Consider the following 25,934-nt stretch of genomic DNA (forward strand, 5'->3'; position numbering starts at 1 on the left):
CCCTCCATAAGACTGTAAGAAATAGGATCAGGAACAGGCCATTCAGCCCCTCCAACCTGCTCCACTGCTCAGTAGGATCCTGGCTGATCTGATGTTCCTCACGTCCACTTTCCTGCCCTTTCCCGAAGACTCCTGATTCCCTTGAGGGGCATGAAAGGGTAAGTAGACAAGGTCTTTCCCCTGAGGTGGGAGAGTCCAGAACTAGGAGAGGGGAAAGTTTTAAAAGGGACTAAAGAGGCAACCTTTTCACACAGAGGGTGGCGTGTGTATGGAATGAGCTGCCAGAGAAAGTGGTGGAGGCTGGTACAATTACAACATTTAAAAGGCATTTGGATGGGTATATGAATAGGAAGGGTTTAGAGGGATATGGGCCAAGTGCTGGCACATGGGACTAGATTAATTTGGGGTCTGGTTGGCAAGGACAAGTTGGACTGAAGGATCTGTTTCTGTGCTGTACATCTCCATGTCTCTGACTGATCGAGAATCTGTCTATCTCAGCCTTAAATATACAGGTGGACTCTGCCCTCACAGCTCTCTGTGGCAAGCAGTTCCAAGGATTCTCAACCCAGTGAGAGAAGAAATTCCTCCCCATCTCAGTCTTAAATTGGTGCCCCTTCATTCTGAGACTGTGCCCTCTGGTCCTCGACTCTTTGATGAGGGGAAGCTAGTTTTCTGTCCATAGATGCCAGACCAGTTGAATTATTCCAGCACTTCCTGCAGGCATAAATCCGATTGAATAGAGTACCAGCCTGTTTAGCCTTTGCTCATAAAAGAATCCTGTTTACTGGGGATCATTGTGGTAAACCTTCTCTGAACGGCCTCCAATGAAATATCATTCCTTAAATAAGACCCAGACTGCTTGTAATACTGCAGATGTGGTGTTACCAGCACTTTGTACTGTTACAGTAAGACTCTTATAGTCCAACTTCTTTGAATTAAGGCCAACATTCCATTAATCTTCCGGATTACCTGTTGTACCTGGGTGCTAGCTTTGTGCACAAGTTCCCCCCAGTCCCTTTGTGTTGCAGCTTTCTGCAGTTTTTCTCCATTCAAGTAATATTCTGCGATTCCCTTCCAAAATTAACAACTCCACAATTTCTCACATTATGCTCCATTTTTCAAAATTTTGTTCATTCACTTAACCTATCAATATCTCGCTCTAAACTGCATTGCTCTCTGAGCTGCCTTTCCACTTACTTTTGTGTTGTCATCAAACTTGGCTACAGAGCATTCACTTTCTCCAAGTCATTAGTACACGTTGTAAACAGTTGCAGTCCCAGCACTGATCCCCGTGGAATCCCACTGGTCACAGGTTGCCATCTGTAACAGATTCCCCCTATCCCCACTCACTGTTTCCTGTCCATCAGCCAATTCTCTCTCCATGCCAATATACTGTCTCCAACGCAGTGGCCTTTATGACGCAACTTTGCTGAACACTGTCTGGAAGTTCAGATATGACACACCTACTGGTTGAGACTTAATTAAAATAAATCTCGAATAAATTACTCAGATATGATTTCCCCTTCCTGAGGCCATGCTGACTCTGCCTGATTAGGTTATGATTTTTTAAATATTCTACTGTCACCTCATTAAGAATACTTTTCCAACATTAAATGTCAGACAATCGGCCTACATTGGCCCACTTCCTGCCTCCCTTTTTTTGAACAGGCGTGTCACATAAAGCAGGTTCCAAGCCTTGGATTGGAGGATTTGAGCTACAGGGAGAGGCTGAACAGGCTGGGCAGTTTTCCCTGGAGCGTTGGAGGCTGAGGGGTGACCTTATGGAGGTTTATAACATCATGAGGGACGTGGATAAAGTAATTAGACAAGTTCTTTTTCCTGGGGTGGGGGAGTCCAGAACTAGAGGGCGTAGGTTTAAGGTGAGAGGGGAAAGATATAAAAGGGATCTAAGGGGCAACTCTTTCACGCAGAGGGTGGTACGTCTATGGAATGAGCTGCCAGAGGATGTGGTGGGGACTGTTGTAACGACAACACTGAAAAGGCATCTGGATGGGTATATCAATAGGAAGGGTTTAGAGGGATGACAAATAGGACTAGATTATGATTCGGAGATGCCGGTGTTGGACTGGGGTGTACAAAGTTAAAAATCACACAACACCAGGTTATAGTCCAACAGGTTTAATTGGAAGCACGAGCTTTCGGAGTGCTGCTCCTTCATCAGGTGGTTGTGAGGGCTCGATCGTAACACAGAATTTCTAGCAAAAATTTACAGTGTGATGTAACTGAAATTATACATTGAAAAATTGATTGTCTGTTAAGCCTTTCATCTGTTGGAATACAGTGATAGTTTCACTTCTTTCATGTGTAAATCACAAAACCCTTTTTTAAAAAAAGTTGCATTCTCTGGTTGGCTGTTAACAATGGTGATAGCAAGACAATATCTTGAAGGTGTTAGCCCCCTGTGTTCTCTGTAAATGACCTGATGTTTAGATTGATTCTAATCTAAAAAGTGAGATAACAGAGTTTTACATAAATTCATGCAGTTTTTGAGCTGAGTTCTACATGAATGTATGCAGTTTTTGAGCAAAGTGCAATGTAACTCTGCAAGTACAAATCCACCACACAAAATATATGTGTGCATGTGGGTCTTTGTCTGTGTGTGTGTCTGTCTGGGGTGGGGTGGGGTAGGGTGGGGTGGGGGGTGTGTGTGTGTGTGTGTGTGTTTGTGTGTGTGTGTGTATAGTGAGTGTAGAGTGTCTTAAGTCTGTGAGGGGGTGCATGTGTGGGAGTGTGTGTACCTGTGTCCGTGTGTATGTGGGAGTGTATGTGTGTAGGAATATCTGTGTGTGTGTGTGTGTGTGTGTGTGTGTGTGTGTGTGTAGTGCAATGGTGATCACCTGTAATGTGACATGAACCCAAGGTCCCGGTTGAGGCCCTCCCTATGGGTACCGAACTTAGCTATCAGCCTCTGCTCGGCTACTTTCCTCTGCTGCCTGTCCCAAAGTCCACCTTGGAGGATGGTCACCCGAAGGTCCAAGGCTGAATGTCCTGGACCACTGAAGTGTTCCCCAACTGGGAGGGAACCCTCCTGTCTGTTGATTGTTGTGCAGTGCCCATTCATCCGTTGTCGTAGCCTTTGCTCGGTTTCCCCAATGTACCATGCCTCCGGGCATCCTTGCCTGCAACGTATAAGATAGACAATGTTGGCTGAGTCACATGAGTACCTGCCATGTACAAGGTGGGAGGTGTTCCCACGCGTAATGGTGGTATCTATGTCCACACTCTGACACGTCTTGCAGCGTCCACCGTGCCAGGGTTGTATGGAGTTGTCCTGAGAGCCGGGCAGCTTGCTACGAACAATGATCTGTTTGAGGTTTGGCGGTTGTTGAAAGGCAAGTAGTGGAGGTGTGGGGAAGGTCTTGGTGAGGTGCTTATCCTCATTGATAATGTGTTGCAGGTCACGAAGAACATGGCGTAATGTTTCAGCCCCTGGGAAGTACTGAACAACGAAGGGTACCCTGTCGGTTGCAGCACATGTCTGTCTCCTGAGGAGGTCATTACGGTTCCTTGCTGTGGCACGTCGGAACTGGCGGTCGATGAGTTGAGCATCGTACCCCGTTCTTGTGAGGGCATCCTTGAGTACTTCCAGGTGTCCGTCACGTTCCTCCTCATCTGAGCAGATCCGGTGTATGCGTAGGGCTTGTCCATAGGGGATGGCTGTTTTAATATTTGGGTGGAAGCTGGAGAAGTGTAGCATTGTGAGGTTGTCTGTGGGTTTGCGGTAGAGTGTGGTGCTGAGGTGTCCGTCCTTGATGGAGATGTATGTGTTCAAGAATGAGACAGACAGTCGAGAGTAGTCCATGGTGAGTTTGATGGTGGGATGAAAATTGTTGATGTCACTGTGTAGTTTTATCAGTGACTCCTCGCCATGGGCCCAGAGGAAGAAAATGTCATCAATGTACTTGGTGTACAATGTTGGTTGGAGATCCTGCATAGAGAAGAAATCTTGTTCGAACCTGTGCATAAAAATGTTGGCATATTGGGGTGTGAATTTGGTCCCCATGGCTGTTCTGCGTGTCTGGATGAAGAACTGGTTGTCAAAGGTGAAGACGTTGTGATCGAGGATAAAGCGGATGAGTTGTAGGATGGTGTTTGGAGACTGGCAGTCGTTGGTGTTGAGTACTGAGGCTGTTGCCACAATGCCATCCTTGTGGGGGATGCTGGTGTAGAGTGCGGAAACGTCCATTGTGACGAGGAATGTTCCCGGTTCGACTGGTCCGTGGGCGCTGAGTTTCTGTAAGAAATCCAGGGTGTCGCGACAGAAGCTGGGGATCCCCTGTACAATAGGTTTCAAGATGCCTTCCACATAGCCAGAGAGATTCTCACATAGGGTCCCATTGCCCGACACGATGGGACGTCCTGGTGTGTTGGCTTTGTGTACCTTTGGAAGGCAGTAGAAGTCGCCTACACGAGAAGTACGTGGGATGAGGGCGCGTAGGGAGCTCTGAAGGACTGGATACAAAGTTCTGATCAGTGTGTTTAATTCTCGGGTGTGTTCTTTGGTCGGATACATCAGTACAATTACGTGTACAGCTGGTAGTTGCCTGTAGTGTTCCTGGTTGTTCAGTTGTCGGTACACTTCCTTGCAGTAATCTGTTCTATTCTGAATGACAACGGCTCCTCCTTTATCTGCTGGTTTGATGACAATGTTGTGATTGGTTTTGAGAGCCTGATGGCATTGCGCTGTGAACGGGTGATATTTTGCTCTACCTTGTGGGTCCGGCTGATGAATCTGGCATTTATATATTTCCTAACAGTTTGAGCATACATGTCAAGCCCAGAGCAGTGGCCCCCCGGTGGGGTCCATGTTGACACCTTCTTTGGTCGCTCCTCTACAGATCCCTGTGATGTTCTAGTTCACCAGTGGGCTCAGTGGGATCACTGCCGGCACCTTGAAAGAATTCCCGGAGTCTCATTCGTCTGATGAACTCCTCTGTGTCTGCTGCCAGAACCAATGGGTCCATTTTGGTGGGGGGGGAGAAGCTGAGTCCCCTACTCAGGACTTCAATCTCTTCCGGTCGAAGGGTGTGGTCTGATAAGTTGACAATAGACTTCCCCGCAGTGATAATGCTGTCTACTGTGGTTCCAGGGCAGGCTTTGCTATTACTGGTAAGAATGCCAAGCTTCTCCAGTTTTTTGTTCTTGGTGTGCATGTACGTGGTGTAGTTTTGTTGCCTTGTCTGTTTGGCAATGTCACGTAATTGTACTGATGTATCCTGTGTGCAGGCTGTGAGTGTGGCGCCTGCTGTAGAGTTGGTGCACGAGATGATTGAGAAGTTTACGAGAGGTGCGGTGGCAAAGTCTCTCTGCGTAATCTGTGTTGTAAGTCGACCTAAGTGGGTTCGTGATCCGTAATCCATAATCCTTTCGGGATCTTTCCTGCTTGCCTGCATTCCTGTAGAAACTTGATGTCTGTGTCGACATGTGCAATCTTCTTGGAGATCCTCTCCACTTTAAGCCGGCGGTTAGTGGTGTCGATAGTAGTCATGATTCGGCCGGTGTTGGACTGGGGTGTACAAAGTTAAAAATCACACAACACCAGGTTATAGTCCAACAGGTTTAATTGGAAGCACACTAGCTTTCGGAGCGACGCTCCTTCATCAGGTGATTGTGGAGGGCTCGATCGTAACACAGAATTTATAGCAAAAATTTGCAGTGTGATGTAACTGAAATTATACATTGAAAAATTGATTGTCTGTTAAGCCTTTCATCTGTTAGAATACAGTGATAGTTTCACTTCTTTATGTGTAAATCACAAAACCCTTTTTTTTAAAGTTGCATTCTCGGGTTAGCTGTTAACAATGGTGATAGCTAGACAATGTGTTGAAGGTGTTAGCTCCCTGTGTTCTCTGTCTATGACCTGATGTTTAGATTGATTCCAATCTAAAAAGTGAGGTAACAGAGTTTTGCATAAATTCATGCAGTTTTTGAGCTCAGAGTTCTACATGAATGTATGCAGTTTTTGAGCAAAGTGCAATGTAACTCTGCAAGTACAAATCCACCACACAAAATATATGTGTGCATGTGGGTCTTTGTCTGTCTGCCTGTGTGTGTGTCTGTCTGGGGTGGGGGTTGTGATTGAGAGAGAGTGAGAGTGTGTGTGTGTGCGTGTGTGTGTGTGTGTGTAGGTGTGTGTGTGTGTGTGTAGGTGTAGTGAGTGCAGAGTTTCTTAAGTCTGTGAGGGGGTGCATGTGTGGGAGTGTGGGTGTCTAGAAGGGTGTGTGTGTGTGTGTGTGTGCACGTCTGTGTGTACCTGAGTGTGTGTGTAGTGCAATGGTGATCACCTGTAATGTGACATGAACCCCAGGTCCCGGTTGAGGCCCTCCCTATGGGTACTGAACTTAGCTATCAGCCTCTGCTCGGCCACGTTCCTCTGCTGCCTGTCCCGAAGTCCACCTTGGAGGATGGTCACCCGAAGGTCCAAGGCTGAATGTCCTGGACCACTGAAGTGTTCCCCAACTGGGAGGGAACCCTCCTGTCTGTTGATTGTTGTGCAGTGCCCATTCATCCGTTGTCGTAGCCTTTGCTCGGTTATGTTAGGATTATGTTAGGATATCTGGTTGGCATGGGCGAGTTGGACTGAAGTGTCTGTTTCTGTGCTGTAAAACTCTATAATACTTCTCCAGAATCCAAGGAACTTTGGAAAATTCCAGCCAATGCATCCATTATCTCTGTACTCCTCTTTTGGGATCCGAGAATATAAGCCGTCAGGACCAGGGGACCAGGCCCATGAGTTTGTCTAATACCACTTCAGTGACAGTGATGTTACTTAATTCCTCCCCCCTGTATCTTTACTAATTGGATGCTTGAAGTAAAGAGTGATGTAAAATATCTGTTAAATTCCTCTGCCATTTCCTTGTTCCCCATAACTGTCTCCACAGATTTGTTTTTGAAGGGGCCTGTGTTCACTTCTTTATATACTTAACGAAGTTGTTATTGTGACTTTTCATATTCCTTGCGAGTTTGCCCTCTGAATTTATTATCTTTGTATATATTATCTTTTTAATCCGCCTTTATACTTAACACTCTCCTCAACTTCTTGGATTAGCCAAGGTTGATTTATCCCTCTCTTCGAATCTTTCCTCCTTGCTGTGGGATATATTTTTGCTGACAGTCATGAGTTAACTCCTTCATTGTCTGCCGCTGCTTGCTTTTATTCCTGTTAATCTATCTACCCAGTTCACTTCAATTCTATCACGAATGATCACTACTCCTTCACTCAGAGATCTCTGGCAATGGTGTGCTCTCTTGCTCATTCACTCACTCCCCTCACACACACACACATAGCTCTGCTGGAATCAGTTGTTCCCTGTGCTGGGTACAGAGGTGGGAGGGAGCCAGCCAGCCCACTCTCTCTCCTTCGTCAGTCGGGTGGTCACTGTGTTGTGGGAGCATGCCCCCACATCAGCAGAGGGGGCAGATGGTTCCGTCGTAATCCCTGTGTTTTTATCCACAGGTCTCCACAAGCACTTCCGACCCTTTGTCTGCTGACAGCCCCTCTCGCCCACTGCCCCGAGGGCCCTCCAGCAAACTCATCAATAAGAAGTGCACCAGGCTGGTCAGCCAGGGGGTGCAAACAGGTAAGGGCCTTGCAGGGGGGTTGGCCGGTTGTTGTGAGAGCAGTGTGACTTATTTAGGAGCCTACTGTGGAAGGCTGTGAGCCCTCGGCTCAGAAAGAGAACACCTACAGGTTTGTGCAATGTTTCATGGATTCGCAATGTCCTAAAAATCTTCACAATCGATCAGATACTTTGTTTTAAAAAGTGGTCATCGTGGTAATGTGCAGAGCAAGATCCCAAAACAGAAGTTAAATGATGACCAGATGGTTTCTTTCATGGTGATGGGTCAGGGATTCTCACATGAGGAGGGCTCAGATGGGGAGCCTTGATTCAAGCTTCCTCCGAGAAGCAGCCCCTCCAACTGGGGCTGTGTGCGCTCGTGTGTGCTTATGTTTCTGGAGTGGGACCCAGACCACAATCTTCTCACTCTGCCCACACTGATTCAAAACTGATGCTGACCCAAGGACAGGTTAGGGGAGGTGATGGCCTCTTGGTGCTATCATTGGACTCTTCATCCAGAAACCCAGGTAATGTTCTGCAGACCTGAGTTCAAATCTTGCACATGTTTGATTTTGAATTCACTAAAACAAAAATCTGGGATTAGGAGTCTAATGGTGACCATGAATTCATTGTCGATTGTTGGAAAAACCCACCTGGTTCACTAATATCCTTCAGGGCAGGAAACATCCTTACCTGCTCTGGCTGACATGTGACTCCAGACTCTCAGCCATGTGCTTGACTCTTGACTGCTGTCTGGGCAATTAGGAACTTGTTAAAATAAAATGTATTTCTTCATGGGATGTGGGTGTTGCTAGCTCAGTAAACATTTATTGCCTGTTCCTGCATAAATTGTAAAGGAAGAGAGTGGGTAAAGTAAACATTGGTCCGTTAGAAGGAGAGACAGGACAGGTAAATAGAAGGATCAGTGATATATTTTATCTGACTTCTCGGTAGAAGACTCCAGTTACATTTCTGAAATATGGAATCTCTTGGGAAAACACTGGAATCTATTAAAGTCTTAATAATAGTTAAAAAAATTGTTGTGTGACCAGACAAAGTGACTTAAGTTAAGTTATGCTTGTTAAGCTGATTAATGTTTAAGTGTTGGGCCAATCAAGGAAGCCAATAGAAAATAGGCTGAAAAGACTGGGACTGTTTTCACTGGAGCATAGGGGGTTGAGAGGTGACCTGAGAGAGGCTTATAAAGTAATGAGGGGTATAGACAAGGTGAATGGCAGGTGTCCTTTCCCTGGGTGAGAGATTTCAAGACTCGGGAGCATATCTCTAAGGTAAGAGAAGAGAAATTTGAAAAGGACGTAAGAGGCAACTTCTTTTTTACAGAGTGCCGTTTGTGTGTTGAAACAACTTTGGTGGATGCAGGTATAGTTATTACATTTAAGAGATTTAGGACAATTATGATTCTCTGGGAAGCCAGGGAGGAGATTGCAGAGCCTTTGGCTTTCATCTTTGTGTCATCATTGCCTACAGGAATAGTGCCAGAAGACTGGAGGATAGCAAATGCTGTTCCCTTATTCAAGAAGGGGAGTAGAGACGACCCTGAAAATTATCGACCAGTGAGCTTTACTTCGGTTGTGGGTAAAGTGTTGGAAAAGGTTATAAAAGAGAATTTATAATCATCTAGAAAGGAGTAAGTTGATTAGGGATAGTCAACATGGTTTTGTGAAGGGTAGGTCGTGCCTCGCAAACCTTATTGTGTTCTTTGAGATGGTCACCAAACAGGTGGATGAGGGTAAAGTGGTTGATGTGGTGTATATGAATTTCAGCAAGGTGTTTGATAAGGCTCCCCATGGTAGGCTATTGTACAAAATACGGAGGCATGGGTTTGAGGGCGATTTGGTGGTTTGGATCAGAAATTGGTTAGTTGTAAGAAGACAGAGGGTGCGGTTAATGGGAAATATTCATCCTGGCATTCAGTTATTAGTGGAGTACCTCAAGGATCTGTTTTGGGTTCACTGCTATTTGTCATTTTCATAAATGATCTGTGTGAGGGCATAGAAGGATGGGTTAGTAAATTTGCGGTTGGCACTCTTCTCCGTAGAGTTATGGACAGTGTGGAAAGATGTTGTAGGTTACAGAGGGACATATGTAAGCTGCAGAGCTGGGCTCAGAGTGACTAATGGAGTTTAATGTGGAAAAAGTTTGAGTTGGAAGGAGTAACAGGAATGCAGGGTACTGGGCTAATAGTAAGATTCTTGGTAGTGTAGATGAGCAGAGGGATCTCTGTGTCCAGGTACATAGATCCCTGAAAGTTGCCACCCAGGTTGATAGGGTTGTTAAGAAGGCATATGGTGTGTTAGCTTTTACTAGGGATCGAGTTTCAGATCTACAAGGGCATGTTGCAGCTACAAAACTCTGGGGAGGCTGCACTTGGAGTATTGCGTACAGTTCTGGTCACCGCATTATCGGAAGGATGTGGAAACTTTGGAAAGCGTTCAGAGGTGATTTACTAGGATGTTACCTGGTCTGGAGTGAAGGTCTTGAGAGGAAAGGCTGAGGGACTTGATGCTCTTTTCATGAGAAAGAAGAATGTTTAGAGGTGGCTTAATTGAGACATATAATCAGAGGGTTATTCAGGATGGATAGTGAGAGCCTTTTTCCTCGGATGGTGATGGCTAGCACGAGGGGACATAGCTGTACATTGAGGGGTGATAGGTACAGGACAGATGTCAGAGGTAGTTTCTTTACTCAGTAGTTGGGGTGTGGAACATCCTGCCTGTAACAGTAGTAGACTCGCCAATGTTAAGGGCGTTGAAATGGCCATTGGATAGATGTATGGACGAAAATGTAGGAGAGATGGGCTTCAGATTGGTTCCACGGGTTGGTGCAACATCGAGGGCTGAAGAGTCTGTACTGCGCTATAATGTTCTATGTATGTTGGTAAGTGCATGAATCGGGAGGTTTACAGGGATAGATGCCAAATGCAGTCAGGTGGGACGAGATTAGTTGGTGAATATGGTTGGCATGGCCCAGTTGGACTGGAGGGTCTGTTTCCACGCTGTGTGGCAAGCTTATTTGGTTTTTGATTTGGACAAGCACAAAAGGTTAATGCCTGAGGAGAAGCCTCCTGTATTTTAGGATAGTTTATTAACAGGATAGAGGACAGAAGGAATGAATCCCAGTGTTATCAAGTTAGTTTTTTTACTGAGTAATTCTGTGAGGGTCAGAGCTGGGTTTCAGCAATTTGTAGCCTACAGTAATGACTTTGACAAAGACATGAAATCCAGATGTGCTGAAACTGTGCAGCTCATTAGGAATGTCAGCTGTGAGGTGGACACACACACACAGGCTGCATAGAGATGTCAATAGCTTAAGTAGAAGGCAGATGGAGTGTGACATGGGCCATTTCCTTCAGTGTGCTGCCCGATCACAGTTATCATAAAGACAGACTCTCTCACCCCAGCCTAATTCTCTCTGTTTATAACAAACACGCTCCGTGTCTTGTGTTAGAGTCTCTGGAAGGTGTCCCAAGCACTTCAGGAAGATTGACTCGGGATGTGGGTGTGACCTACCCTTCGCCTGATTCAAACCCGAGCCTGAAACGACCAGCTACAGTGGGTAGTCACCGACATCACTCAGTGTCTCCCACTGCCCGCTGCTCCTCCAGTACCAGGGACAGGAAGAAGAAGAGCTCTCACACTGAGCGGAGACCTGGCAAAACGGGCAGGACATCAGCTGGACCAGGTAAACACTCCTTCCGTTCAGTCTGGAGTTACCCACTAACATTCAGACACGTGCTGATGAGGGAACAGCCCCATACTGTGAGGTATGTGGGCCCAAAAGTCACTCATGGGCATGGACAGGCTGTTACTGAGCGACCACCTCCAACTGTACATCACTGTTAGAGCCTGCGGGGAGGAGGGGGAGCGTACCGGTTTAATATGGGGGGGGGGAGCGTACCGATTTAATATGGAGAGGGGGAGCGTACCGGTTTAATATGGAGGGGGGGAGTGTACCGATTTAATATGGAGAGGGGGAGCGTACCGGTTTAATATGGAGGGAGGGGAGCGTACCGGTTTAATATGGAGAGGGGGAGCGTACCGGTTTAATATGGAGGGAGGGAGTGTACCGGTTTAATATGGAGAGGGGGAGCGTACCGGTTTAATATGGAGGGGGGGAGTGTACCGGTTTAATATGGAGGGGGGAGCGTACCGAATTAATATGGAGGGAGGGAGTGTACCGGTTTAATATGGAGAGGGGGAGCGTACCGATTTAATATGGAGAGGGGGAGCGTACCGATTTAATATGGAGAGGGGGAGCGTACCGATTTAATATGGAGGGGGGAGCGTACCGGTTTAATATGGAGGGGGGAGCGTACCGGTTTAATATGGAGAGGGGGAGCGTACCGGTTTAATATGGAGGGAGGGAGTGTACCGGTTTAATATGGAGGGAGGGAGTGTACCGGTTTAATATGGAGGGGGGGAGTGTACCGGTTTAATATGGAGGGGGGAGCGTACCGAATTAATATGGAGGGAGGGAGTGTACCGGTTTAATATGGAGAGGGGGAGCGTACCGATTTAATATGGAGAGGGGGAGCGTACCGATTTAATATGGAGAGGGGGAGCGTACCGATTTAATATGGAGGGGGGAGCGTACCGGTTTAATATGGAGGGGGGAGCGTACCGGTTTAATATGGAGAGGGGGAGCGTACCGGTTTAATATGGAGGGAGGGAGTGTACCGGTTTAATATGGAGGGAGGGAGTGTACCGGTTTAATATGGAGGGGGGGGAGTGTACCGGTTTAATATGGAGGGGGGAGCGTACCGGTTTAATATGGAGAGGGGGAGCGTACCGGTTTAATATGGAGGGGGGAGCATAGCAGTTTAATATGGAGGGGGGGAGCATACCGGTTTAATATGGAGGGGGGGAGCGTACCGATTTAATATGGGGGGGGGAGCGTACCGATTTAATATGGAGGGGAGCGTACCGATTTAATATGGAGGGGGGGAGCGTACCGATTTAATATGGAGGGGGGGAGCGTACCGGTTTAATATGGAGGGGGGGAGCGTACAGATTTAATATGGAGGGGGGGAGCGTACCGGTTTAATATGGAGGGGGGGGAGCGTACCGGTTTAATATGGAGGGGGGGGAGCACACCGGTTTAATATGGAGGGGGGGGAGCGTACCGGTTTAATATGGAGGGGGGGAGCGTACCGGTTTAATATGGAGGGGGGGGAGCGTACCGGTTTAATATGGAGGGGGGGAGCGTACCGGTTTAATATGGAGGGAGGGGAGCGTACCGGTTTAATATGGAGGGGGGGAGCGTACCGATTTAATATGGAGGGGGGAGCGTACCGGTTTAATATGGAGGGGGGAGCGTACCGGTTTAATATGGAGGGGGGAGCGTACCGGTTTAATATGGAGGGGGGGGAGCATAGCAGTTTAATATGGAGGGGGGAGCGTACCGGTTTAATATTGAGGGGGTGAAGCGTACAGATTTAATATGGGGGGGGGAGCGTACCGATTTAATATGGGGGGGTACCGATTTAATATGGGGGGGTACCGATTTTCTTATGGGGGGGGGTACCGATTTAATATGGGGGGGAGCGTACCAATTTAATATGGGGGGGAGCATACCGATTTAATATGGAGGGGGGGAGCGTACCGGATTAATATGGGGGGGGGGGAGCACACCGGTTTAATATGGGGGGTGGAGCGTACCGGTTTAATATGGAGGAGGGGGAGCGTACCGGTTGAATATGGGGGGGGGAGCGTACCGGTTGAATATGGGGGGGGGAGCGTACCGGTTTAATATGGAGGGGGGAGCGTACCGGTTTAATATGGAGGGGGGGAGCGTACCGGTTTAATATGGAGGGGAGCGTACCGATTTAATATGGAGGGGGGGAGCGTACCGATTTAATATGGAGGGGGGGAGCGTACCGGTTTAATATGGAGGGGGGGAGCGTACTGGTTTAATATGGAGGGGGGAGCGTACAGATTTAATATGGCGGGGGGAGCGTACCAATTTAATATGGGGGGAGTGTACCGATTTAATATGGAGGGGAGCGTACCGATTTAATATGGAGGGGGGAGCGTACCGGTTTAATATGGAGGGGGGGAGCGTACCGATTTAATATGGGGGGGTACCGATTTAATATGGAGGGGGGGAGCGTACCGGTTTAATATGGAGGGGGGGAGGGTACCGATGTAATATGGGGGGGGGGAGTAGTGTACCGATTTAATATGGGGGCGGAGCGTACCGATTTAATATAGGGGGGGGAGCGTACCGATTTAATATGGGGGGGGAGCATACCGATTTAATATGGAGGGGGGGAGCGTACCGATGTAATATGGGGGGGGGAGTAGTGTACCGATTTAATATGGGGGCGGAGCGTACCGATTTAATATGGGGGGGGAGCGTACCGATTTAATATGGGGGGGGAGCATACCGATTTAATATGGAGGGGGGGAGCGTACCGATTTAATATGGAGGGGGGGAGCATAGCAGTTTAATATGGGGGGGGAGCATAGCAGTTTAATATGGAGGGGGGGGGGGAGCGTACCGATTTAATATGGAGGGGGGAGCGTACCGGTTTAATATGGAGGGGGGAGCGTACCGGTTTAATATGGGGGGGAGCGTACCGGTTTAATATGGAGGGGGGGAGCGTACCGTTTTAATATGGGGGGGGAGCGTACCGTTTTAAAATGGGGGGGAGCGTACCGATTTAATATGGAGGGGGGGAGCGTACCGGTTTAATATGGAGGGGGGGAGCGTACCGATTTAATATGGAGGGGGGGAGCGTACCGATTTAATATGGAGGGGGGGAGCGTACCGGTTTAATATGGAGGGGGGGAGCATAGTTTAATATGGAAGTGGGGGAGCGTACTGATTTAATATGGGGGGGAGCATACCGATTTAATATGGGGGGGGGAGCGTACCGATTTAATATGGAGGGGGGAGCGTACCGATTTAATATGGGGGGGAGCATAGCAGTTTAATATGGAGGGGGGGAGCTTACCGATTTAATATGGGGGGGGGGAGAGGAGCGTACCGGTTTAATATGGGGGGGAGCGTACCGGTTTAATATGGGGGGGAGCGTACCGATTTAATATGGAGGGTGGGAGCGTACCGGTTTAATATGGGAGGGGGGGGAGCGTACCGATTTAATATGGGAGGGGGGGAGCGTACCGGTTTAATGTGGAGGGAGGGAGCGTACCGATTTAATATGGAGGGGGGGAGCACAGCAGTTTAATATGGAGGGGGGGAGCTACCGATTTAATATGGAGGGGGGGAGCACAGCAGTTTAATATGGAGGGGGGGAGCATACCGGTTTAATATGGGGGGGGGAGCGTACCGATTTAATATGGAGGGGGGAGCGTACCGATTTAATATGGAGGGGGGAGCGTACCGATTTAATATGGGGGGGAGCTTACCGATTTAATATGGAGGGGGGGAGCGTACCGATTTAATATGGAGGGGGGGAGCGTACCGATTTAATATGGAGGGGGGGAGCTTACCGGTTTAATATGGAGGGGGGAGCGTACCAATTTAATATGGAGGGGGGGAGCGTACCGGTTTAATATTGAGGGGGGGAAGCGTACCGATTTAATATGGGGGGGAGCATACCGACTTAATATGGAGGGGGGAGCGTACGGACTTAATATGGAGGGGGGTAAGCGTACCGGTTTAATATGGGGGGGGAGCGTACCGGTTTAATATGGAAGGGGGGGAGCGTACCGATTTAATATGGAGGCGGGGAGCGTACCGGTTTAATATGGGGGGGGGAGCGTACCGATTTAATATGGAGGGGGGAGCGTACCGATTTAATATGGGGGGGAGCATAGCAGTTTAATATGGAGGGGGGGAGCTTACCGATTTAATATGCAGTGGGGAGCGTACCGGTTTAATATGGGGGGGAGGCGTACCGGTCTAAAATGGAGGGGGGGAGCTTACCGATTTAATATGGAGTGGGGGGGGAGCGTACCGATTTAATATGGCGGGGGGAGCGTACCGGTTTAATATGGAGGCGGAGCGTACCAATTAATCTCGGGTGGGTAGCGTACCGAATTAATATCGGGGTGAGCGTACCAATTAATATCGGGTGGGTAGCGTACCGAATTAATATCGGGGTGAGCGTACCAATTAATATCGGGTGGGGAGCGTACCGAATTAATATCGGGGGGAGGGGAGGGTGGAGCGTAGCGATTTAATATGTTGAGGAGGGGGGAGCGTACCGATTTAATATTGGGGGGTAGGGGGGGAGTGTACCGAATTAATATCGGTGGGGGGGAAGGGCGGGGAGTGTGCCGATTTAATATCGGGGGTGGAGTGGGGAGCGTACCGATTTAATATCGGGGGGAAGGGGGGAGCGTTCCGATTTAATATCGGGGGTGGATTGGGGAGCGTTCCGATTTAACGGGGGATGCTGTAGCGGGTTGATGTCGGGGATCGGGGGCGGGGTGCCTTGGCGGGTAGATGTGGGGGTTTGGCATGTCTTTGCGGGTCGATGTTGGGGTTCAGGTGTGTAATCTGTTATTGTAGTTTGTGAGGCTGCTCTAATGTGAGTGTGAGCTGCCTGTTCTCTGCTAACCTGTGTTTATTTTCGGGGTTCGGGGGCGTGTGTAAGGTGCTGTCGGGGTTTTGGGGGTTGCTGTAATGTGGCTGGGAGCTGTCTGCTCTCTGCTAACCTGTGTTTATGTTCGGGACCGTGTGTGTGTATATAAAACGTGCTGTCGGGGTTTTGGGGGTTGCTGTAATGTGGCTGTGAGCTGTCTGCTCTCTGCTAACCTGTGTTTATTTTCGGTGTTCGGGGCCGTATGTGTGTGTGTATAACGTGCTGTCGGGGTTTTGGGGTTGCTGTAATGTGGCTGGGAGCTGTCTGCTCTCTGCTAACCTGTGTTTATGTTCGGGACCGTGTGTGTGTATATAAAACGTGCTGTCGGGTTGGGGGTTGCTGTAATGTGGCTGGGAGCTGTCTGCTCTCTGCTAACCTGTGTTTATTTTCGGTGTTCGGGGCCGTCTGTGTGTATAACGTGCTGTCGGGGTTTTGGGGGTTGCTGTAATGTGGCTGGGAGCTGTCTGCTCTCTGCTAACCTGTGTTTATTTTCGGTGTTCGGGGCCGTCTGTGTGTATAACGTGCTGTCGGGTTGGGGGTTGCTGTAATGTGGCTGGGAGCTGCCTGCTCTCTGCTAACCTGTGTTTATGTTCGGGACCGTGTGTGTGTATATAAAACGTGCTGTCGGGTTGGGGGTTGCTGTAATGTGGCTGGGAGCTGTCTGCTCTCTGCTAACCTGTGTTTATTTTCGGTGTTCGGGGCTGTCTGTGTGTATAACGTGCTGTCGGGGTTTTGGGGGTGCTGTAATGTGGCTGGGAGCTGCCTGCTCTCTGCTAACCTGTGTTTATTTTCGGTGTTCGGGGCCGTCTGTGTGTATAACGTGCTGTCGGGTTGGGGGTTGCTGTAATGTGGCTGGGAGCAGTCTGCTCTCTGCTAACCTGTGTTTATTTTCGGGGTTCGGGGCCGTCTGTGTGTATAACGTGCTGTCGGGTTGAGGGTTGCTGTAATGTGGCTGGGAGCTGTCTGCTCTCTGCTAACCTGTGTTTATTTTCGGGGTTCGGGGCCGTCTGTGTGTATAACGTGCTGTCGGGGTTTTGGGGGTTGCTGTAATGTGGCTGGGAGCTGTCTGCTCTCTGCTAACCTGTGTTTATGTTCGGGACCGTGTGTGTGTATATAAAACGTGCTGTCGGGTTGGGGGTTGCTGTAATGTGGCTGGGAGCTGTCTGCTCTCTGCTAACCTGTGTTTATTTTCGGGGTTCGGGGCCGTCTGTGTGTATAACGTGCTGTCGGGTTGGGGGTTGCTGTAATGTGGCTGGGAGCTGTCTGCTCTCTGCTAACCTGTGTTTATTTTCGGGGTTCGGGGCCGTCTGTGTGTATAATGTGCTTTCGGAGTTTTGGGGGTGCTGTAATGTGGCTGGGAGCTGCCTGCTCTCTGCTAACCTGTGTTTATTTTCGGGGTTCGGGGCCGTCTGTGTGTAAGGTGCTGTCGGGGCTTTGGGGGTGCTGTAATGTGGCTGGGAGCTGTCAGCTCTCTGCTAACCTGTGTTTATTTTTCACCAACTGTACAGCCTGGTTTATTCCTGCTGCCGAACTGAAGTGCAGCTGGAGAAAGGAGAATGTTCCAAGATGGTGTCACAGTTCAACTTCAAGTTGGATTGATTTGGTCCCACCCTCCAGTGTGGGGCGGGTGCCCCTTCGTGAGAAGCACCTTCAGCAGCAGTGGGCCAGTGAAACTGTGAACGGCTGGAACTCTGAACCTGCTCTGTCTGACACTGCAGCCAAGCACCCTTCCCCACTCGTCCGCCTCACCTTAAAGGTAAGGGAAGCAAGTATTGTTCTGAATAATCCTTAAACATACACGCAGTTCCTGTGAATCAGGAGGGCATTGAGGGGAGATTACTGCTCTGATAATCACTAGCCTGACCACTCTTCAATAAAACAGCAGTGTCTGCTGGAGATTGGTGAATCACATTTCCCCGCAGTAGTAACATCGGGTGAGAGGAATGTTGGCAGGGAGAATACATCAGAACAAACCAAGACTCAAACAATTTCTAATTGTTTGTTTAAGATTAGAGGAATGTTTGGAGTATGTCTTTCCAGTCTCTGCATTCTGCTTTACTGTTCAGAGTGATAGTGACTGATCTTGTTGCACTCCGCATATTAATATGCAATCGTTTTAGACTGAGTGAGGGGGGGGTGGGAAATCTTTAAAAGGGAAAGTGAGGACTGCAGATGCTGGAGATCAGAGTCGAGAGTGGGGTGTTGGAAAGCACAGCAGGTCAGGCAGCATCCGAGGAGCAGGAGAATCAATGTTTCGGACATAAAAGGGACCTAAGGGACAACTTTTTCATGCAGTGGGTGGTACGTGTATGGAATGAGCTGCCAGAGGATGTGGTGGAGGCTGGTACAATTGCAACATTTAAAAGGCATCTGGATGGGTATATGAATAGGAAGGGTTGGAGGGATATGGGCCAAGTGCTGGCAAATGGAACTAGATTAATTTAGGATATCTGGGCAGCATGGATGAGTTGGACCGAAGGGTCTGTTTCTGTGCTGTACATCTCTGAGTCTTTGACATTTCCCATCTGCCATTACCTGGAAGTCCATCTCAGCAGTAGGAAAGATCAGTTCTCTCCTGGACTACATGGTGTAGAGGTGTGTGGGGGTTTATGTATCATTGTCTGCTTCTGGACTTCACTTTGATTTCTGGTTGTTGCTTCAAGGAGATGATGGATTCTTGTTAGACACTGAGTTTGATGGGAGCGTGGAATTCAAACCATCTACATGCATCTTCTTGAATGGTGGAGCAGGCTTGAGGGGCGGACTGGTTTGACTTCGAGTTCCGCAGCATGTATGCTACTGCTCCTACTTTGTATGTTCATATGTCTGAAAGGTCTTTCATGGGTTTGGATTTATTGCTGTCTCTGTAGTATCCGTACATGGGCCTACTTTCCGATCTAAAGGAGGGTAAATGGAGCGGGCTGGACAACATGAGAAAGTAGATGCTTTGCTTTTAATCTTGCAATGTGAAAGGAAGGAAGGCAGGGAGTTAATGTTTTCGGGTTAGAGGATATTTCAGCAGCATGTTCTGAAGCTCATGTATAGCCCAGTGAGGATGTGTGATACTCACACGATGGCCAAGCCCACACTTAACAGCCAAGTATTTCACAGTCACCCAGTCACTACTCACCCTGGTACATACCCACTGGTTATTAGAACTATAGAGGAGCAGCTGGTTCAGCTCCTAGTGTCTGTGCACAGCAACACGGCACATCAAGATTCCTATCTCCTGGATGAGCACTGTGTTCCCTCAAATTCCCCTCCAATGTGACCGTCTGAGAAGGGGTGGGGTTGGGGGGATGGTGACGGACTGGGCAGACAGGTCACAGTTCAAGGTTGACAGTTCATGGTGTCAGAGGAGAGTGTTCGTGATTGGAGAAAGCTGTCCATGTGGCTGAGGCAGATTGGGAGGGGTGTGTTGTAGCGATCACGTGACTGGGCCAGTATTCCAGAGGGCCAGACTTAGGCTGTGGGAACACTGGCTCAGTTCCCTCCATGGGAGCAGCTGGTGGCATTTTGATTCACTGACTAAATATGGAACTAAAAGCCATTCTTGATGATAGTGACCCTGAAACTAACATGGATGGTCCTGAAATGTGTGGAGTGTTTTCTCGTGAGAAAACTAGGGGTCATAGTATAAAAATAAAGGTGTATCCAAATAACACGGAAATGAGAAAGCATTTTGCTCTCAGAAGATCAAGAGACTTTGGAATTCCCTTTCTCAAAAGGCGGTAGATACAGAATCTTTAAATATCTTGAAGGCAGAGATTGATGGATTCTCAGTGTGGAGTTGAGGTTAAAATCAGATCCTCTATGATCTTACTGAATGGGAGAGCAGACTTGAAGGGCCGAGTGGCCTACTTCTGTTTCCTGTGCGTATATAAAAACTCATCTGATTCACTAATGTCTGACCTGGTCTGACCTACATGTGACTCCAGACTCACAGCAATGTAGGTGACTCTCAGTTGCCCTCTGAAATGTCCCAGCCACTCACTCCAGGAGCCGGTAGGGATGGGTAATAAATACTGGCTTTGCGAGTGACACCCACATCCCCTGAAAGAATAAACATGATACAAGCTGCTCCAGAATCCATGTACAAATCGAGGAAAGCTGACTGAGTGGCTGTAGTTGGGAAACAGCGCTGCAAAGTTACACCGCTGGGAATCTTCAGTGTGATCTTTCAATTTCTCACTGTCTTTCCAAATCTGCACCCCAAAACAAGTAGGAAAATTAAACCTTGCACATTTTAAAACCAGCTTCTGGAATGGTTTATGGAGCAAAACAATTTTGTATTGCTCCAGAAGACAAACATTTGATAAAACCCTTTTTGACTTCATTTGCACTCCTTTTGTGAGTCGCTGACCTCCCACTTCTGAGAGACACGGAGAGAGTAGACTTAATCCCAAACACAATGTTAACACAGTTGCCATCTCCACAGATGCTGTCTGACAAGATCAGGTGAGTCTGTTTCCCAAAAGGATGAAGAGCCAGAGGGTTTTATGGAGTGATGGGGCAGGAGTGGGCCAAATTGTCTACTGCAACTTCTATGGGTTAATGTTTCCAATGTTGTTACCTCAGGATTAGGAGCAGGAGAGGACTTGAAGCCTGGCTCTGAAGTCTCACTCCATTTACTTTATTTCCAAACGTCTGTCAGTCCCATGCCCTGACTATCCTCAATAACTCAATAACTTCACTCCCTGAGCTTCCCAGTGTCTACTCTGACCACCGTCACGTAGATGTTCAGATTTCGATGACATCACCTTCCATGCTCGTGAACACGAGAGATCTTCAAAAGTTCATAAGATATAGGATCAGAATTAGGCCATTCCGCCATCGGTCATGACTGCGATGCTCCTCACCCCCATTCTCCAGCCTTCTCTCCATATCCCTTCAACCCATCACCAATTAAAAATCTGTCTAACTCCTTCTCAAATTTACTCACTGTCCCAGCATCCACCGCACTTTGGGGAGAGTGAATTCCACAGATTCACAACCCTCTGGGAGAAATTGTTTCTCCTCAAATCTGTTTTCTGACAGAAGGTGCCCCATTCTCCAGTTAATGAGAGCACGTTATTAACGTGGAAGGGTTCAGTTTAGTAGTTTGAAGGTGGGGATGAGGTTATTTCAGAGGTTGGTGGAGAGGGTTGAGCTTAATTGTTTGGGAGGTGGTGTTGGTGGGGGATCTTCACACAGGCCAGAGACTTGTTCAGAGAGTCTGAGGGAGCATGAGCTGGAATGATGAGTGAGTCCACAAGGAGCTGACTTAGCTGAGACTCGGTATCCCGGGAGCTGGCTTAGTCCTTGCTCTAATCAGGTTCGGGAGCAGGAATGCCCAGGTGTTGCTCGCTCACTCTCTATCTCTGTCCATCTCTTCCCACACCCAGCCCTCTGTTTTTCTCACACTGTTTCTTGTTTGGTTTATTTTGTTGCCAGGAGGCCTTACACATGAACAGACCAGATTTTATCTCCCATTCTCGGCAACGGGTGAGGCGTCTGGAGTTGTTGACGGAAGAGAGGAAGATACAGAGCATCCTGCAGAGTGAGCGAGAGAGACTTTTTAACCAGCCCCAAGAGAGAGGCCGCAGGAGCAGGAAGGGCTGTGCACTGGGTGAGTGTGACCGTACACCCAATATACAACAGCGGAACAGGTCAGCAGCTCCACATACACACTCTGCGTCTCCCCACACTCCATCCTAACAAATCTAATCAGTATCTCGCCTGACCCGGCACTGTGTGGAGCAGTAACCTGAGGACTCTCATCACAGTTTGACATCAGAAAGGAGCTGGGATCAGTTGAAGTGACCATGGGTTTGTGGTCATTGACTGTCTGATTCGTTAATGAAACCATAGTTTGTCTGATTGAGATGTGACTCCGATCCCATAGAAGCCTCTGGAGTGGTCAATGAAGCCACTGAGCTGTCACGAATGGCAAAGGGCCCCTGATATCCTGATCAGCAATACTTTGGTCTTGTGTTTCTATTGCCTGTGCTCAGCACGTTGAGCTGTTCACCCAGTGTCACTTTCCCTCTGTTTTGTGTTTTTCAGCTGATGCCATTCTACTGAAGAAGAAAATCCCAAAGAGGGAGATGTTCGATCGGTCCAAGCGGTGAGTGTGTCTTTAGCTGATGGTGCTGTTAGTTCTGTTTGTGTCGTACCCCCTGACAGACCACACGCCCGATATTCTCCCTTCCATCCCTCAAGCCCCTATTCTCAGGGGTGTCCTGTAACCCGGAGATTAAGTTTACAGATGACACCAAAATTGGAGTTGTAGTGGACAGCGAAGAGGGTTACCTCAGATTACAATAGGATCTGGACCAGATGGGCCAATGGGCTGAGAAGTGGCAGATGGAGTTTAATTCAGATAAATGCGAGGTGCTGCATTTTGGGAAAGCAAATCTTAGCAGGACTTATACACTTAATGGTAAGGTCCTAGGGAATGTTGCTGAACAGAGAGACCTTGGAGTGCAGGTTCATAGCTTCTTGAAAGTGGAGTCGCAGGTAGATAGGATAGTGAAGAAGGCGTTTGGTATGCTTTCCTTTATTGGTCAGAGTATTGAGTACAGGAGTTGTGAGGTCATGTTGTGGCTGTACAGGACATTGGTTAGGCCACTGTTGGAATATTGCGTGCAGTTCTGGTCTCCTTCCTATCGGAAAGATGTTGTGAAACCTGAAAGGGTTCAGAAAAGATTTACAAGGATGTTGCCAGGGTTGGAGGATTTGACCTATAGGGAGAGGCTGAACAGGCTGGGGCTGTTTTCCCTGGAGCGCGGAGGCTGAGGGGTGACCTTATAAAATCATGAGGGGCATGGATAGGGTAAATAGACAAGGTCTTTTCCCTGGTGTGGGTGAGCCCTGAACTAGAGGGCATAAGTTTAGGGTGAGAGGGGAAAGATTTAAAAGGGACTCAAGGGACAACTTTTTCACACAGAGGGTGGTACGTGTCTAGAATGAGCTGCCAGAGGATGTAGTGGAGGCTGGTACAATTGCAACATTTAAAAGGCATCTGGATGGGTATATGAATGGGAAGGGTTTGGAGGGATATGGGCCAGGTGCTGGCAAATGGGACTAGATTAGGTTGGGATATCTGGTTGGCATGGACGAGTTGGACCGAAGGGTTTGTTTCCATGCTATATATCTCTGACTCTCTGATTGTCTGTTCAAATCCCACCACGGCAGACTGAGACAGATTCAGTTCAATAAGTCTGGTTCCTTGTCTCCAGCTGACACCAACCAAAGCCATTTAACATTGCCAGATCATCGTTAAAACCCCAGCTACAGTAATGACTGTCCTTCAGGGATGGGAGTCTGCTACCCTCAGCCACTCTGAGCCGCTGACCCACACGATGGTCGACTCTCATTGCAAACCTCTGTGAGAGAATGACCGTTCCCATTGAGAGAAGTCTCCGTCAGAGTCCAAGAGAGCTGCAGCACTGACCGATGCAGACTCAATCAGCTCTTCCAAACCTTTTTCCAGATTTGACCCTTGACCCTGTGACCATGACTATAGCCCAGGACTCAGTGTTGACCTTTGGGGACCGACGGGTATAAACCTGACCATGTCTACACTAATTGGGAAATCTGAAGTTCATTCAACAGAGAACAGAGAGGGAACTTGAAGCATTGGCTTGACGTGGCTGTGTCCTTGCACTGCAACGGGATTAATATCAGGATCTTCCAGGGAAGCTCTATTTTCTTCACATTGTGTCAGCTGCTTTAGGCAAGCTCTCCAGTAATTCCGTGTCCCCACTGCTGCTGAGCATGTGAGCTGATCCTTCACTCTCCTCCTGCCTCTCTTATCTCATCCTGACCCTTCCCTCAGCTGCAATCTTCCACCTCACTCTATTGCTCCAGCTCCCAGCTCAGAGCCTCTCCACAGGAGGTGAAATGGTCCGATTTTACCCATGTCTTTCCCTCCACTCGTTACAGTCTGTACGAGCAGCTTCCTGAGGTCACCAGGAGAAAGGAAGAGGAAAAACGCAAAAGGGAATATCAGACCAACAGACTAAAGGCTCAGCTGTACAAGCAGGTAATCTCTTCCCAGTAACAACTCGGCAGGCACAGCACTGTGCTACCTTAGATGCACAGCTATTTCACACCATACTTAGGAGCTGGGCAAGAATTCTACCCAGGGTCAGTGCTGAGCCCTGCACTGACTGAGGGGAGGGTGTGTGTGTGTGTGTGTATGTACATAAACATTGCTGCTGGAGTAGTAATCCAGAGAACCAGATCTGCAACCCACCACAGCAGGGGGCTGCAGTGGGAAAGGGGCTGGTATTAAAACTCTGATGATGACCACTAAACCATCCCCAACTGTTGGAAAACCGCCGTCAGCTTCACTGATGGCCCTAAGGGAAGGGAATCTGCCATCCTTCACTTGGTCAGGCCTACACAAGGGTGACCAAGTGAAGGATGGCAGATGGGTGAGGAAACCTCCTGCCAATTACTCTGTACCATCCTCTCTCGGCTGATGAATCAGTACTCCTCTGTTCAACACCATGTGTGTTAAGGGCATACAGTGTACTCTGGGTGGGGAACTGGAATACACAGCTAAGAATTCAATACTGAAGAGCCTGTCTGGCCCTAAAATGGGGGGAGAGTGAGAGACCTGTCCCCTGGCATCAGTGCCCTGGGGGACCTGCCCTAGCTGTACTATCGCTCAATCTGATGTTAAAGTTGGGAAACACTGATGTGTGTTGAAAGCTGAGTCTTAGGAAAGGTTTGTATGTTGTCTAACATTCTTCTCCTACCTTCATTTTCTGTGCAGAAGATCACAAACCATGTGTTGGGAAGGAAGGTATCCTGGCAGTGAGCAGAGCCTGGTTCTAGAGATTTCATCCTTACTGTGAAAACTACTCAAATGTAAATAAAGATATTTAAATTAAAATGGTCTCATCACTTGCAGCCACTTTGGGGCAGTCTGGTAAAAATCGATGACAACTTGTAAGCTTTTCCTTTCACTGAGATCTTTAGAGAAAGAGGATATTAATTCATTGATAGTGGTGAGAGTCTGAATGGGGCGAGTTTTTGGAGCAGGCTGGCTGTTAGTTACTGTCGAGGATGAGGTTTAGTGCTTTTAAAAATAGTAATGGAGAAATCTCAGACTTTGATAATCAATTCAGCTCCAAAGTTGATGCTTAAACCAGGGATTTCAGTAGGGAAATAATTGGATGTTCTTCAGAGGATTAGCAGCATTTCCTAGGAATGTCACTGTCTGTTTAAGTCCATTGTAAGGGGAGGTTGGGAATTACAAAGCCTTCCAAACAGTGTTCTGATCCTTGTGTGTGACTCATGACAGGACTGGAGAATATTCCTGTTTCTAACAGCCAAGAGAGTAACCCACCATCTGCAGAGCACTCAGCCTCATACCTTCCTGGAGAAACTTATAGCAATTAATATGGGACACAATGAAGTTTCACTTGGAAACATTAGTGGCAAGCTGCCCAAAGGCACATCCTCAGCAGAGACCTGCTGAGTGTTGAGCATTTTAATTACAGATTGCCAGAGTCTGTCAGTATGCTGCCTTTGTCCTAATGACTTAACCTGACAGTTACCACACCTCCCTCCAGTCAGAAAACCAGCTCTTTACCAGCACACCACTATCCCTCACCTAATCTCCCCATAATTTGATGAGCTCTAACCTTGCTAACAGGTCTAACACAATACTTTGTGAAGGTCATAGAAACAGATCCTTCGGTCCACTAATCCAGGCCAACCATGTTCCTAAACTAAGTCCCACATTCCCTCCAAACCTTTCCTATTCATGTCTTTTAAATGTTGTAACT

At 48.1% G+C, this 25,934-nt stretch overlaps 1 protein-coding gene across 2 annotated transcripts in view; it reads left to right on the plus strand.

Moving 5' to 3' along the window:
* Nucleotides 1-25,036, plus strand: part of alms1 (ALMS1 centrosome and basal body associated protein) — a 130,344-nt gene extending 105,308 nt beyond the window's left edge. For both annotated transcript variants that reach the window (XM_087992057.1, XM_087992061.1), the window contains 7 exons: nucleotides 7,478-7,601; nucleotides 11,049-11,282; nucleotides 17,661-17,908; nucleotides 21,586-21,760; nucleotides 22,198-22,258; nucleotides 24,079-24,178; nucleotides 24,917-25,036. In XM_087992057.1, the coding sequence (XP_087848183.1) occupies nucleotides 7,478-7,601; nucleotides 11,049-11,282; nucleotides 17,661-17,908; nucleotides 21,586-21,760; nucleotides 22,198-22,258; nucleotides 24,079-24,178; nucleotides 24,917-24,961 (987 nt within the window). In that variant the 3' untranslated portion in view covers nucleotides 24,962-25,036. The remainder of the gene's footprint in view (nucleotides 1-7,477; nucleotides 7,602-11,048; nucleotides 11,283-17,660; nucleotides 17,909-21,585; nucleotides 21,761-22,197; nucleotides 22,259-24,078; nucleotides 24,179-24,916) is intronic.
* The last annotated feature ends 898 nt before the right edge of the window (nucleotides 25,037-25,934 follow it).

Source organism: Chiloscyllium plagiosum, unplaced genomic scaffold, assembly GCF_037043375.1.
Source record: "Chiloscyllium plagiosum isolate Xiang-an unplaced genomic scaffold, Cpla_swu_hap1 HiC_scaffold_1, whole genome shotgun sequence".
NCBI lineage: Eukaryota > Metazoa > Chordata > Chondrichthyes > Orectolobiformes > Hemiscylliidae > Chiloscyllium > Chiloscyllium plagiosum.